Below are 16,677 nucleotides of genomic sequence, written 5' to 3' on the forward strand. Positions count from 1 at the left end.
TGCCAATCCAGAAATTATGGTGAAGGCAGCAGAAGCAATTCTCAAAGATGTTTTATGTGACAAATTTGTGTGCTTTTTGAGGATTAGCAAAATTGGATTTGTGTATTAGGCAAATTTGTGTATTAGGCAATTCCTGCCTAATACATCACAGAAATCATGTCTTCTGTGATGTATTAGGCAGGCTGCTAACTAATAAATAATAAGATAGCCCATGGCAGACTGCTATCATTTCTTTATTAAAAGCTTCCTATATATATGCATAACAATTAAAGAATATAATCTGTATTCAGTAAATTATCTCGCAAATGATATTAAAAATTTTTTTTTTCCCTAATTTAAATGTGTTTACAGTAGAACAACTACATTCGAAACATGATTTTGCTCCTCTCATTTCTGATAGGACTTGAATTTTTCACTCATGTAATTAAGAATTTGAAATCTGTTATATATTGTATAAATCATGTGCAATAAATATTTATAATTTATGCATATTCATCTTCTTTCATTTTAACTCTATTTTAAAATGAATTTTGAGTTTGTCTTTAAATATTGTAGCCTTGTACCTGTAACCTGCATGCTTTGAAAATTCACTTAACTAATTGCACAGTCTTTTGTAGCCTTGACATTACTCTAAAAGCTCACAGCAGAGGGACATGTATCACAAAGTCATTCATGACCAATTAACAGTTGCTTGCTTTGCAAGAGATATTTATAACTTCATATTCTATAAATATGAGGAATTTGTTTGTTGATCTATGTATTGCATGCATTGCTGCTTCCAAATAATTTATGCATTCTTTATCATGTGGTTAATTGAATTAACATGTTAGTTCATATTCTTTGAATATTCACCAGCTAATTAAGTGAAATTTCAGTGGAATAAAATGTACAAAGTAGTATAAGAAAATTATTATTATTTTTTTAATTAAACCATCATTACAAGAATTGATTAAAACACTGATTTAGATCAAATTAAATTTTTTGCTATGTATTAAAAATATTTTTAAAATATAAAATTCTAGCTTTTACATGCTTCTGCTTTCTCTTTTTCAGCAATCTTTTAGTCTAGTAGGACTGGTAACTAGATAGTTGCCAGTCATACTTTCTCAAAGACTCAATTTGCTCTATTAATGTGCCAAGCTCTGTTATTCTAAGTAATGACCTTGCCCATGCATATGCTTAACCCTTTTATGAGTGTGCATGTATGTATGTTTATCATGTGTGGGCTCTGTGGAGTATGCACATATATATACATTTTTTAAGACCATTGTGGATAATTTCTATTATTTATAAATTGTCTAGAACTATTTAAGTAAATGCTGCCATATCCTATATTTTTTTTCAAGCATTGTAGACAATTTATAGTAGATGGCAGTGAGAAAGTAGCTTTGAGAATCAGAAGAAAAGCTTTCAGTTATCATATTTGGGCTTACATAATCCAAAATTGAATAAATCTCAGGTGTCTCACTCTAGAAATTTCTGAAATAGAATCAGGTGATAGATGAAGATGATATTACTGCATCAAAAAAACAAAGGACAATGCTTTTAAATTTTTCTTGATTTTTTACAGTAATTTCAGTATAATGTTGGTGGTGAAGCCAGAATTAGACCAAATTTATATTTAAAAGTATTTATGTATAAGTGTTCATTTTTAGAAAACTTAAATTCTGTGAAGAATTTAGCTGATTTCCAGTGGTAAGCAGTCTCACTCTACAGAGACCACTCCTGGCGCAGTATAACCTTAGTTGTTTTTGCACCAATAAAACCCAAATCAAACCAAACCAAACAGAGACCACCACCATTGGAAACTAGCTACTTGTGGGCCCTATTGTATTCAGATAACTGACTGTCATGAGACCACATGAATTCAAGGATGCACATGTGAAAGAGTTGATGCATATTATTTAAAAACATAGATTTAAAATTTTATTTGAATTGATCCAATGAGTATCGGTTGTCACTTTGTAATAAATTTTAAAATTACTAATGATATTAGTAGTGATTCCAAGCACTATCCATGATTATGTGTAATGCATATTTAAGTATAGGGTGAAAATTTTGACTTAATTTATCCAGCAAAGACGTGCTGGATAAATTAAGTCAAAGCTTTATATAGTATATAGTGCGTATACTATATAAAGTTGCAAAATGTTGAAATCTCACCATGCCATCAAACATTCTTGGAACTTCAGATGGAAATAATAAACATCAACTCCTCCTGCCAAAATTCATATATATATATATAAGTGAACTTTGGTTTTTCCCAACCTTAAAATTTCCTCATGTTTTGTTTTTCAGAAGTTGACATCCCTGTCATGAAAACATACTTCTAAAGACAATATATATACATTGATCTGTATTGGAGCTTACATGGTCTGCTTGGACTTGTAACAGATAATAAAACCTCCAGAAGAATTATATTTATACCAGTTTGAATAAATAGGATGTCTTTTATTACTGTATTAAACTGACATTCATTAAACAAATATTTCATGTGTATAATCAGTATGTTATTTTAATATAGGTGCATGTTACAGATGTCTCCAACCAAGAAATAAATCTTCGGATGAGACAGCTGTAGATGAAGAGAAATGGAGCATGTTAAAAGATAGCTACCTAGTTCCAGTTATAGAACATCTGTTTACTCATATTATGAGGTAGAGTAGTAGTTGTGTAATGAAAATTTCTAACATTCTCCTTAATTAATTTGGATTAGCTAAAGTTAACATAATGCCATCTGATTGGTATTTTGTTAGTATCACAATGGGAAATTGGGTAGGAAATTCGGTAAGGGTATCAAATCCACGTGTTACAAATTGCAGCTCTGCTGAACGAGAAGTTTTTTAGCCATATTTAGCCGCTTTATTGACCACTTGTTACATCAAATTATTTTCTATAAGTAGCTTATAGACCTAGTCAGGATCTTTAGTTTATTCTGAATTGGGACAGTGAGATTTGGAAGTTAATTAATACTTAAGCGTCCGTAGATTTACCATTCGTAATTTCCCGCCATTGTTATATGACACAAGGTTATATCCTGAACTAGCTAGCATAAGCTTAGTATAGTATAGCATATAATATAATATTGTCAATTAATCAGTAAAATCTATTAATCTTGTTAAACTTCGTTGTCAATTAAATTGTACTTTTAACTAAATACATATAACGACTTAGATTACAAACGTAACATAATTAATTAATACATAACTTGATACGGAAGTTATACAAATGGAACTCGTAGATAATTCTCGATACTGAAAAATATATATAGCGTTATAACTGTGTTGAGATATAAGTTTAGGGTTATAATTTTGTACTGAAATTGAAATTTTATTGAAATTAAATCGAAATCATGACTCAGACCAGAGCAGAAAAGCAAAAGGCTCAAGCTAATAGGAGTGCTGTGGCTCAGGGGAGAACTGAGGGGGGCAGTTGCCCTCTGAATCACAGCCTTTTAAAATGCACTGCTTGCATGATGTTTGTGGAGCAGTCGGGTACAGGACATGATATTGCCATGGAGGATGTCTTTATGTGTGTGCGCGCGCGCGCGATGTAAGAAGTGTAACAAAATCAGGGGACAACTCAGCGTTGTTATGGGCCTATATGAGAGCTTGAAGGACAGGGTGGATGCTCTCAAAGGATCTAAATTGAGGGGACTCATCAAGCTCTCAGCTGTCCACATCAACGCCAGAGCTTGTACTTGGTCATCACGCAAAACAGTGGCAACCCCCAAGGCAGAATGCGCTGGTCCCACAGGAACTAGTAGTTGTTAGTGACTCTATTGTCAGGGAAACGGGGAACATGCTTTGTAAAAAGAATACGTGGAACGGGACCAGGGTATGTCTGCCAGGGGCAAAGGTTGATGACGTTGTAGAGCGGATATCATATTTTAAGGGCACAAAAGGTGATATAGTTGTACACGTTGGCACTAATGATATTAAGATTAGGAGACCGGCAGAATTACTTAAAAAGTACACGTCGCTGTTGAAAAAAATCCGTGAATTAGGGTTGAATTTGAAAGTGTCTGCAATTCTGCCCAGACACGATAGGAGGGAGTATATGATGAGAGTCTTGTTGATCAATTTGGCCCTGGAAAGATTGTGCAAGGCTCAAGGGGGATAGAATTTTTTTCAGCCTGGTCTGTACTTGTTAACAGGAGAGACTGCTTCTACAAGGATGGGATATACTTAAATAGAAAGGGTGCAAGAATATTTCCTGATGCTATCGAGGCAGTGTTAGGTGGGTCGGAAAACTGCTACTTGGAGGGGATACAAGGACTAATAGATTAACAGTAGCCACTGGCAGAGGTGAAAGTGATTCTTGCACTGTTTCTATTGGAATGAGCAGCAGCCTGGAAAACAAAATGCAAGATATTTCAGAGACTGCTGGGAGTCATTGTGGTACAAGTAAACACATGGGTTGTGTTAGGGTAGCTAAGAATAGGAACAGGTGCATGTATACTTGCATGTACACAAATGCTAGGAGTTTGGTAAATAAATTTGATGAATTTGAGGTATTGCTCAAAACATCAAAGGCAGATATTGTTGGGATATCAGAGACGTGGTGTCACACAGATATAAGGAATGCAGAACTGGAATTTGGGGAGTACAACGTCTACAGAAAGGATAGACTGGATAGGAAGGGAGGAGGGGTTATGCTATTAGTTAAGAAACACACAAAATCCAAGGAAGTGAAGCCAGTCGACATCGCTGGACACTGCAGTGTTGAGTCAGTTTGGTGTGACATAAGCATTGAGAGATCAAAATTGAGAGTAGGAGTGTGCTATAGCCCTAATGACTCTGATGAGTATAATAAACAACTGTACAGGGAAATAGAGTGGGCCAGTAAATCAGCGAGATGTATAATGGGGGATTTTAATTTCTCAGATATTGACTGGAATTTGTGGGTTGGTCACTCACACACTAGCAAGGCTTTTGTGGATTTATTGGATGATTGTTTTCTACATCAGCATGTTCGGGAGGCAACTAGAGGGAGTAATACTCTTGATCTGATTATCAGTAGTGATTCTTCATGCATTAAGAATCTGCAGATAAATGAACCACTAGGTGGCAGTGATCACAGTGTGCTGAAGTGGGATTTACTCAAAGAGGTAATAACCATCAGGGGTAAAGGGAAGGGTTTTTGCTTTTGTAAAGGCAAATATGATAGTCACAGACAGTATTTAAATTCTATATAGTGGGACCAACTGATGATGTTACCAACAGCAAATTCAAAATGAGAAGCATTCAAAGAACTTATCTTGGAAGCTACTAGGCTTTACATACCAACTAAGAAATATTGTTCAAGGTTGAGGCCTAAATGGATGTCAGATGAACTAATGAGACATATGACAGAGAAGAAAAATGCATGGGATACATATAAATTAATGGGTGACATGGAAACCTATGATAGATATAAGCTGGTCTGTAGCCAAGTCACAAAGGAGGTTAGGCAGGCGAAGGCATGTTACGAGAAATCATTGGCAAAGGATGCAAAGAAAAACAAAAAAGAGTTCTTATATAAACTCTAGAAGGAATGGGATGAATCAGATTGGCCCACTTGATATCGATAGTTCAACTGTTGATGCTAACAAACTAAATGAATATTTTGCATCAACATTCACACATGAGGAGTTATTCAGCATTCCATGGTCGGGCGGATTTGCGATTTATACAGAGTGAGCAGCTGTTTGGAAGAAAAGTAACGCCGAGAGCGAAAGAGAAAACCAAGTTTTTTAGATGCAGAGGAAGCAATATTTGTAATGTGCTTGTGCCAAGAGAGATTAGAAGTCAGGGTAATCCCCAAAAGAGATATATCATTTTGCCTAGAACTCGGAGTGTCACTAAAGATAAGCATAGGAGCAGAAGAATCCTTTTTGCGAGATATAAGACAAGACTGAGTTTTAGAATTAGTATTAGTATTAGTAACGGCCGCATGGTGCAAGAAAGCCTATGGCTTATGCTGCACCAGCCAAAAAAAAAAAAAAAAAAAAATCCAAACAAAACAATGATAAAAACAAAAAAAAAATAAATAAATAAATAAATAACTAAATAATAATAATTAATAAAAAATAAAATAAAAAATAAATAAAAAGGAAATTAAACCTATCATCCTATGCGCTTCCCTTACCCGAAAGTACTATCCAGATGACCTTTGAATTTCCCCAAACTGTCGGCCTCTACCACCCATGAAGGCAACTTATTCCAGTAATTTATAACTCGCTGGCTAAAATAGAACTTCCTGCAGTCCAATCTAAACATTTCCCTCCCGTAACTTGAATTTATGTTCCCTAGTTCTAGCATCATTTATAATCTTGAAAATTTTGTCCTCATTCATTTTACTGATGCCTCTCAGAGCCTTAAACACCTCAATCAAATCTCCTCTAAGGTGTCTAGTTTCCAAACTCTGCAACCCACATATTCGAAGTCTTTCTTCATAAGGACGCCCTTTTGCCGATCTCACCAGGCGAGTTACCCTTCTTTGCACCCTTTCAAGAAGCTCGATGTCTTTCTTCAGGTGCGGTCTCCATACTTGAACACAGTATTCCAAGTGTGGTCTAACATAAGCCTTATATAATGGGATTATCACATCCCCATCTCTACTTGCAAAAGTTCGATAGATCATCGATAGGACACCATGGGCCTTCCTTGCAACCTGTTTACAATGCTCAGAGAATTTCATGTCTGACCGTATCGTAACACCCAAGTCCCTTTCCTCCAGTACTGGGTTTAGTTGAACTCCACCAAGTGAATAAGTTTTTTTGGGTTTACTGTTTCCCAGAGGCGCCTCCGTAGCCAGGTGGGAAGGAGCAGCAGTGCATAGCACACGCTTCTTGATTAGACCGGGGTTCGAGCCCGTCACCACCAAATACCGAGGATGCGGAAAGGTCAGGGAATGACCACCGCATATTCCCGGAGCAATATGGCCTTAGTTGCTAATGCTCCTAAAAACCAAATAACAAACAACAAACAACTGTTTCCCAGGTGTAATACCTTACACTTTGTTGGATTAAAGCACAGCTGCCATTTTTCTGACCATTCCTGAAGTCTATCTAGGTCTCTCTGAAGAAGCTCAGCTTGACAGTGATCATTAACTACTCTCCCAATTTTAACATCATCTGCAAATTTAGACATCACGCCCTCTATCCCTTCATCAATGTCGTTTATGAAAATTAAAAACAACAGTGGTCCTAATACTGATCAACTAAGTTGTCTTTGCCCCACTGGGCAATTACCTGAAGATCGGCATTTAAGGAATTGGCAGCAGATTTTCGAAAACTTGAAGCTGATTGAGCAGGACAAGGTTTCTCAAAATGGAAAGTTGAATGCAATGTGCTATCATCGGCAAAACTATGGATAGGATTTCCAGTCAATGGAAGAAGGTCATTGATATACAAGAGGAAAAGAGTGGAGGAAAGAACTGAACCTTGGGGGACACCGGCATTAGTGGAGAAGTTAGAAGACAGAGAGCCATCTACCATCACCCTCAGTGAGCGATCAGAGAGAAAACTGGATAACCAAGTACTAAAAACAGTTGGCAAAGCATAAGATGGAAGCTTGTTTAGAAGACCTTTATGCCAAACACGATCAAAAGCCTTTGAGATGTCAAGAGCAACTACTTGTGTTTCACCGAACCTTTCCATTGAATTAGTCCATAAATGGGTAACATAAGCCAGAATATCACCAGTGGATCGACACTGACGGAATCCATACTGGCGATCGTTGATCAGACGGAAGGTTTCTAGGTAGTTTAAGAGTTGCCGGTTAATTGATTTCTCCATTACTTTAGAAAGAGTAGAAGATTGCAATGGGACGATAATTGGATGGGAGGGATTTGTCACCCTTTTTAGGAACTGGCTGGATATGAGCAAATTTCCAAGCAGAAGGAAAAACACCTTTGGAATAAGAAAGTGAAAAAAGGCGGCAAAGAATAGGAGTAAGTTCAGGAGCACAGGTTTTGAGAACAAGTGGAGAAATACCATCAGGAAAAGGATATCAGAAGGATTTTGACATTCATCAAAATCCTTCTGATATCCTTTTGACGGAAGACCACAAAAGGCATTGAATGGAGCGTGTTAGGAATGGTGGAAGGTGTTTTACCAAGATCATTAATACATGAGCTGGAAGAAAAATGGGATGCTAGCAGGTCAGCTTTATCCTTGGCTGAAGTGACAACAGAACCATCTGGTTTGGACAGAGGTGGGAACAGAGATCGACAAAAGTTGCAGCCAATAGCTTTGGCAAGAGACCAGAATGCTCGGCTACCATTAGGGCAAGAAGCAAGTTTTCTACTCTTAGCCTGTTCAAACTTTAGTTTGGACTGATTAATAACTGCTTTACAATTGTTACGAGCTTTGGTGTAGGCAGAAAATGAAACTGAAGAATTAGAAACAAGCCAATTACGATATGCAACATTCTTCTCTTGGACAGCCTTAGCACATTTGTTGGAGAACCAAGGTTTAGATAAAGGACGAGATTTTAAAGTGGAGTGTGGGATAAAGGATTCCATTCCTGCAAGAATAATTTCACTGACACGATCTGAGCAAACGTTGACATCAGAAGTTTTGAAACAGTAATCAGACCAAGGAAAAGAAGAAAAGAAGTCTCGCAGGTCATCCCATTTTGCATTCTTGTAATGCCAAACAATACGAGGTTGGGAATAGCCATGAGATAAAGGTTCCATTGGAGAAGAGACAATCACCAAGTTGTGATCTGAAGTACCTAAAGGACCTCTCACTTCAACCTTGTACTTAGAAGGGTTGTTTGTGAGAAAAAAATCAAGCGTATTGGCTGTATGAATAGGATTGTCCAGTATTCTTGTAGGTAAATGAACAATCTGTGCTAGGTCGTTAGTAATTGCAAAAGCCTCAGCATCTCGACCTGCTGGGTTGGTGTAACTAGAAAACGGAAGCCAGCTGGAGTTGGGAACGTTAAAATCACCAAGGAAAATTACCTCACTGTTAGGAAAGTTGGACTGGAGAAAGTCAAGTTGCAAAGAGAGGAAGTCAAAGAGCTCCAAGTGATTAGTGGAGTTGGGAGAACGGTAGAGACAACAGATGAATTTGACACAATGAGGTAGAGAGATTTTAAGCCAGAGAAGATCAAAGAGAGGAGATTCCAAATTGCCAAGTCTGACAGGGAATATCAGAACGGACATATGAATAAGTACCATCTTTGAGGCGAAAGGAATCATACAGCAAATAATTTGGACATCTGAGATGAGCAGTATTTGAATCAACTGATAACTGAGATTCAGTCAGAAAAAGTACATAGGGTTTGGAAGACTGCAAGTGGGAATGGACATCGTTGAGATTGGAATTGAGACCACGTATATTTGTGAAATGAATTAGGAAGTCCTTGTGAGGTTTAGGTCTTTTCGCAGATAAGCTTGCTCTATTATTTTGACAATTCATGGTGTATTCAATAGTAAGAAAAAGTGGGTGGGACATGCTGTATGAAGTAATGAAATTTTTGGATATGGCGTACGTGTGGTAAGAATATACCCAGATCCTTGACATAACGTGGCCTCGACAATGCTCCCCGCATACACACTACTCGGACTCCCTCCAGTCACTATCTGGCAGAGTAGAGGTAGCAAGATTATACACTAGCTGATCCGGAAGCCTCCTAGAGAGTTACCAGTAGGTTTGGTCCGGTGTACTATCTAGCGGCCGGCCTGCGAACACTGTTTTAGAGCCGTACCCTCGAAATGTAAGGAATATTGGATCTCGCCACGACATTCATCATAACCTCAAAAATCATCAATCATACTGCATGATGCAAGAGATAGGGAAGGGTTGGCCGGAACTTAGCTCTAGAGACTAAACATGGGTTCCACCACTTCAAGCCTCCAATAAGCAAAGTGGTGGTATTTCACCGGTTGATGAGAGTCATCTACCACCTAGTACTGCCTGGTAACATAGAGGGGCGGCGTTCCTCCATGTGGTGTGGGCGCCACACCTCGACCCCTGCTTACGTTGGTTCACACCTGGGTGGTCACCCACCATGCTCTTGTGCATGGAGGTTATACCCAGGATTACTAACAGTCCCACCATCGTGAAGGTGCAAGCAGCGGATTTGGCTGTCATAGACCGTCCAGACTTCGCCGAAATTGGGTCCACTTGACTTAAGTGTCACCCGAATATCAGTTCCATCAGCGTTTTAGACTCCCAGGTAGCAAGAACAGCTTGTCTGGCATATCTGAGAGAATGTCTGTGACAACGTCAAGGACAACCTCAAGGACAGGTGAAATGGAAGTGGTGTTTTTTTTTTTTTGGCTGATGCTGCATAAGCTTGCTTTCTTGCATCATATGGCTCTACTAATGCTAATACTAATGAACAACTTAACTGTTCATCTTAAAAGTGAAAAAGAAATGCTATTTACCATGAAAAAAGTAAGGGGTGCAGTTAGTGTAAATTCTTAGCAAGCTGCAGTATTGCTATCAAGATATCCCAATATTCAAATAAAATGGGGAAAAAAAGGTGGTTCCTGTGAGTTCCTTTTTTTTTTTGGTTATTTTTATTGGAAAGTGGCACTGATTCTTCAGTAGCATGTTTGGGGGGGGGGTTAGTTTTGCCACTTGTCAGCCCATTTTCCCAACTTATCTAGATCCAGTTGGAGTAGCATACTGTCTTTACTGTTGTTAACAATCCTCCCAACCTTTGTATCATCTGCAAACTTGGACGTTAAACCTGATATACCTTCAATATTATTGATAAATATACAAAACAACAATGGGCCCAACACCGAACCCTGGGGAACTCCACTAATAACATTTGTCCACGAAGAGCAGTGTCCATTGATTACCACTCTCTGTTGTTTCCCACTCAACCATCCCTTTATCCATTGTAGCAACTTACCCTTAATGCCATACCTCTCCACTTTGTACAGCAGTCTTTCATGTACAACAGTATCAAAAGCTTTCCTAAAATCCAAGTATATGATACCAAATTATTTTTGGCATTCAGTTCCTTTGTTACCACATCATAGTATCTTGCACTGCTGGGAGTGCATGTCACTTTGCCCTTTCTATTTAATGGTGTTTATTTTAATTGAATATTGGGGTGTCTTGGTATATAGGTAGTGATGTTGCACCTTGTTAAGAATTTACCCCAATTGTATCATTTACTTGTTTTGTGATAAATAGTGTCTTTTCCACAGTGGTCTTTTAGACAATCATGTTCATTTAATTATAATTAAGTTACTTTCTGATATGCACATAACATACTCCATTGCATTTTGTTGCATAGCATCCTTTGTTGCTATCACAGATCCCTGTGATAGCAACAAACCTGTTTTTCCACCCCCCCCCCCTTTTTTTTAATTCAAGCAGAAACCTCTATTGTTTGCCATGATCTATAAGCCCCTAAATCAGTGCATAAAAATAAGAATTTTCTTGTTTTGAAAGTTTTTTTTTTTTTTTTTTTTTATGAAAAATAACCATTTCAGTTACATATTAGAATACATATTAGTTTTATAGCATTTATGTAGTTATTCTGCTGGGGAAAAAATATTCATTGGTGCCAGTGATTTTTTGCAGCATTTGGTCAGTTCCTCCCACAACCACAAATATCTGCCGATCATATTAAGCAAATGCTAGCAGGTTTAAACCTTTAGAAGTTTAACTGTTTCTGTTATCTTTTAATGTTATAATACAGAGAAACTGTGCCTTAAAGTTGGCTAAAAGTAATAGTTAAGAAAACCAGTTGTATTTATTCCTATTATTTTTTACAAGAAAAGCATGTATTCTACAAAAGCTTGAAATATAATGACTGTCAAGCTTTTATTCATTATAAGTAATAAGGTTTTATAAGTAATGATTGTGTTTTTTTCTCTTTATAGGCTTCTTAATATATTTGCTCATGTACTAGAAGAACAAGCACCTGTAACTTCTAGTAATAGGCCTGCACTTCCTTCTCTTCCTAATCCACCATCTCTGAGTCCTATCAAAAGGAAAGGAAAAACTAAAGATGATATCACCCTTGTTTCAGGAACTCTTAAAGGTTCTCCCAGTAGGCTTTCTCAAGGTAGAGCCTTCGGTACCTATTCACGTCTTCCCCAGGTCATATTTAAGCATTAGTATTAGTAGTAGCAAATGATGCAAGGAAGCAAGCTGGTGCACAATCAACAAAAAAAATTTATAGGCGCAGCCTGACCAAAAAAACAATGCTATCCACCTCATTTGTCCAACTCCTCTAATAATATGTCTAATTCTTCCTTACATTTATGCAAACTATTCTACTTCCACAACAGTAGATGGTAATTTGTTTCAACAATTAATTCCCTGGCTGAAAGTAAATTTTAATACATCTAACCTGCAGCCATCCCCCCCCCACTCTCTCTCTCTCTCTCTCTCTCTCTCTCTCTCTCTCTCTCTCTCTCTCTCTCTCTCTCTCAATACATTTAAAGCCTTAAACACTTCAATCAGGTCTCCTTGCAAGTACCTAGATTGCAATTTGCAGGAAAGTCTTTTGTGATAAGTTTTTTTTTGCAAAAAGAATAGTTAGGTGCAGCCTAACCATTGCCTTATACAGTGGGATAATCATGTCCTTGTCCTGCTGGCAGTTCCTGTATATCATTAACAGATCTCTTTGAGCTGATAGTAGTAGTAGTGGCATGTGATGCAAGAAAGCAAGTGTATGCAGCATATGCTTATGAGCTTATGCAGCATCAGCCAAAAAAAAAAAAAAAATATCATACCATTCCCTCCAAATGCCTGTCCAGTTCCTCCTTAAATTTATTTAACCTATCAACTTCCACAACGACAGATGGAAGTTTGTTCCAGCAATTAACCACCCGCTGGCTAAAGGCAAATTTCCGCACATCTCTTCTACATCTGTCTTTTCTTAATTTGAATTTATGCCTCCTTAGGTTCGTAATCTGAACAAGTGGAAGAATCCCATCAGAATTCAGTGTGCTCAACCCATTCAAGGCCTTATACACCTCAATCAGATCACCGTGCAGGTGCCTAGTTTCCAGCCACTGCAATTTGCAGAACTTAAGCCTCTCTCGGTGAGAGGATCCTTCATTCCCCTCACCATTCTTGTTGCCCTTCTCTGTACACTCTCAAGCAAATCAACATCCTTCCTAAAATGAGGCCTCCAGACCTGTACGCAGTACCCAAGGCGCAGCCTGACCATTGCCTTATACAGAGGGACAATCACCTCCTTCTCCCTGCTAGCAAAATTCCTATATATCATTTACAAAACCCCATGACCTGCCTTGGCAGCCTGTCTGCATTGCTCAGAAAACTTCATATCTGACTGCACAATTATTCCCAGGTCTTTTTCATTTTCTACCACCTTAAGTGTAGTACCATACAGTTGGTACATTTCTCTGGGGTTAGTTCTACCCATATGCAGTACTTTGCATTTGTCAAGGTTAAACTTCAGTTGCCACTTCTTAGCCCATCTGCCCAAATTATCTAGATCCTGTTGCAGTAGCACAGTGCCATTACTGTGATTAACAACCCTGCCAACCTTTGTATCATCTGCAAACTTCGACACTAAGCCTGATATACCTTCATTAATATCATTGATAAATATACAAAACAACAGAGGACCCAAGACCGAACCCTGTGGGACTCCACTAATAACATTAATCCACGAAGAGCAGCACCCATTAATTACCACCCTCTGTCTTCTCCCATTCAACCATCCTTTTATCCATTGTAGCAACTTACCCTTAATACCATTCTGCTCCAATTTTTACAATAGTCTTCCATGCGCAACAGTGTCAAAAAAAGTTTTCTTGAAATCCAAATATATGATATCAAAATTATTTTTTGCATCCAGTTCCTTTGTAACCACATCATAATATCCTATCAGATTTGTCAGACAAGACTTTCCCTTAACAAACCCATGCTGTGTCTGAATTATTGCTGCAGTCTTGTCTGATTTAGCAGCTTGTCTGCATTTGCACAGAGAACTTCATGTTGGACTGTACAGTTACCCATAGGTCTCTTACATTCTTCACAATCTTGAGTGTGGTACTACCTAATTGGTATGTTATTCTGGGATTGCTACTGCTGCCCATATGCAGTACCTTGTGTTTATCAGCATTAACCCCAATTGCAACTTATCAGACGATCTGCTTAATTTTTCTTGTTCATACTGCAGTAGTGTGTCTTGATTTGTGTCATTAAGCACCCTGCCAACTTATCATATGCAAACTTTGACAATAAGCTTGATATGCCTTTATCAATATCATTAATAAATATAAATGGTAAGAGTCCCAGGACTGAACCCTTGGGAACTCCACTAATAACATTAATCCATGAAGAGCAGTGCCCATTTACGAGGCGCCTCCGTAGCCAGGTGGGAAGGAGCAGCAGTGCATAGCACATGCTTCTTGATTAGACCGGAGTTCGAGCCCGTCACCACCAAATACGGAGGATGCGGAAAGGTCAGGGAATGACCACCGCATATCCCCGGAGCAATATGGCCTTAGTTGCTAATGCTCCTAAAAACCAAATAACAAACATAACAAATAACAAAGCCCATTTACGAGGGTGGTTCAATAAAGAATCACCCTGACCTAGGTGCAGAGGTGCTAGCATGTTGATTGTTAGTTCTCTCTAACAAACAAACATAACAAATAACAAAGCCCATTTACGAGGGTGGTTCAATAAAGAATCACCCTGACCTAGGTGCAGAGGTGCTAGCATGTTGATTGTTAGTTTAGTTCTCTACATAGCCACCGTTCAGATTTACACATTTTTCCCATCGATGGACAAAGCTATGGATACCGTTTTTGTAGAAGTGGTGAGGTTGGTGTTTCAACCATGACTGTGTTGCAGAAATGAGTGTCTTGTCGTCAGGGAAGTGGGTCCCCCAAAGAAATGATTTGAGGGAAGGAAACAAGAAGTCCGATTGTGCAAGATTGGGTGAATAGGCTGGATGGGGCAGTATTTCATATCTACAAGTGGTCACTTGTGTTGTTGCAATTTCAGAAGTGTGAACTTTGTCTTGAAACATTCTCACACCTTTGGACAGCATGCCACGCCTACATGTTTTGATTTTCTCCCGTAATTTTGTGAGTAAGTTGGCATAATAGGCACCTGTAATCGTTCTACCTTTTGGCAGGTAATCAGTCATTATTATGCCTTTCTCATTCCAAAACACTGTCGGCAAGAGCTTTCCTGCTGACACTTGGGTGGGGAACCATGATGTTGCCATTCCATGGACTGCTTTTTACTTTCAGGGTCTAAATGGTGTATCCAACTTTCATCCTGAGTGATTAGATGAGAGAAAAAGTCTTTCTCATTTTTTTGGCGTAGGGCTGGCAACTCTTGTGATTTCTGTTGTCGATCAGCCTTCTGGAAACCAGTCAATAATCTGGGAATCCATCTTGCACTCGATTTCCGTAAATGGAGTTGGCTGTGAAGCACTGTTTCAACAGAGCCCACACTAATCTTCACCTCCCAGATATCTGGCAATCGTGCATGATTAACGACTCCACTTTTCTGATCGTGCTGTCATCAATGGCTGAATGGGGACGACCTGGAATGGGCTCAGATTCTACTGATGTCCAACCACACCTAAACTGTCTATGCCAGTGTTTCACAATGCCATAGGATGGGGCTTCATCGTCATATACAGCAGTCATCTCCTAGTGGTTTCTTTAGGAGATTTCCCCTTCAAGAACAGATACCGGATTACAGCTCTGGCTTCAACTTTGTCCATGATGCTACTTCATCACACATTCAGCTCTGTAAGAGAAAAACAAATTAAGACATAGGGCTGAAATTTTACACCTTTAGTAAAGAGATATGTATGATGTTATACACAAAATATCATGACACTTCGGTATGTGGAAGTAGGTGGAGGCGATTCTTTATTGAACCACCCTTGTATAACCACCCACTGTCTTCTGTCATTCAGCCATCACTTTATCCCTATCAGTAACTTGCCCTTAATTCCATGGTGCCCCAATTTGCACCGCAGTCTTTCATGTGGAACAGTGTTACTGAAATATATATGATGTAAAAATTATTATTTGCTTTTTTTTCTTTTGCTTTTTTTTGGTAGTTGTTAGCACATAGGCTTCTATAGCCATAATGCACTTCCCAAGGTTTTTGCAGTACTTTGATCCAAGCCCGAGGCGGAAATCAAACCCACAACCTTTGGGTTGCCAGGCAGGCACTTTACCCACCCGGCTAGCCCGGTCGGCCATTATTATTTGCATCCAGTTCCTTGTTACTGTGTCATAGTAGCTAGTCAGGTTGGTCAGACAGGATCACCTCTTAACAAACCCGTGCTGTGATTTCCATATAGTTCCATTTCTGTTAAGATGAACATGCAGTACTTCTTTAACCACTGACTTCATTATTTTCCCTGGAATAGAAGTCAAGCTTAAAGGTCTATAATTGTTCCTGTTTCCCTTTGATCCATCTTTGTGATTATTTACATTTGATTTGTGATTATTGCATTTACATGCCTCCAATTTATAGGAACCTCACCTGCTCTCATAATTATTGCCAAATGTTTGTTTGCCTCTTTTTAGCATTAGCATGAAGCAAAGAATTAAATCCTTATGAAGAATTAAAAATTAAATCAATTGTTCGTTCAGTTGGATCATTATACTTCAACGGCAAAAAAATAATTGGAAAAGGTAGATTATTTACATTTAAAAATATTGTTTATTATAAAAATTAGTACATGCTGTGGGTGTGTAGCA

The 16,677-nt window shown here is 38.4% G+C and overlaps 1 protein-coding gene across 1 annotated transcript in view; it reads left to right on the forward strand.

Annotated features, from left to right (window-relative positions):
* The window catches only part of htt (huntingtin), a 688,215-nt gene that overhangs the window by 219,067 nt on the left and 452,471 nt on the right, over nt 1–16,677 (forward strand). The window contains exons 19-20 of the mRNA XM_090385445.1: nt 2,525–2,657; nt 11,842–12,026. Coding sequence (XP_090241571.1) covers nt 2,525–2,657; nt 11,842–12,026 — 318 coding nt within the window. The remainder of the gene's footprint in view (nt 1–2,524; nt 2,658–11,841; nt 12,027–16,677) is intronic.

This window comes from Mastigoproctus giganteus, chromosome 11 (genome assembly GCF_048544385.1).
Source record: "Mastigoproctus giganteus isolate SK-2022 chromosome 11, ASM4854438v1, whole genome shotgun sequence".
NCBI classification, from domain to species: domain Eukaryota; kingdom Metazoa; phylum Arthropoda; class Arachnida; order Uropygi; family Thelyphonidae; genus Mastigoproctus; species Mastigoproctus giganteus.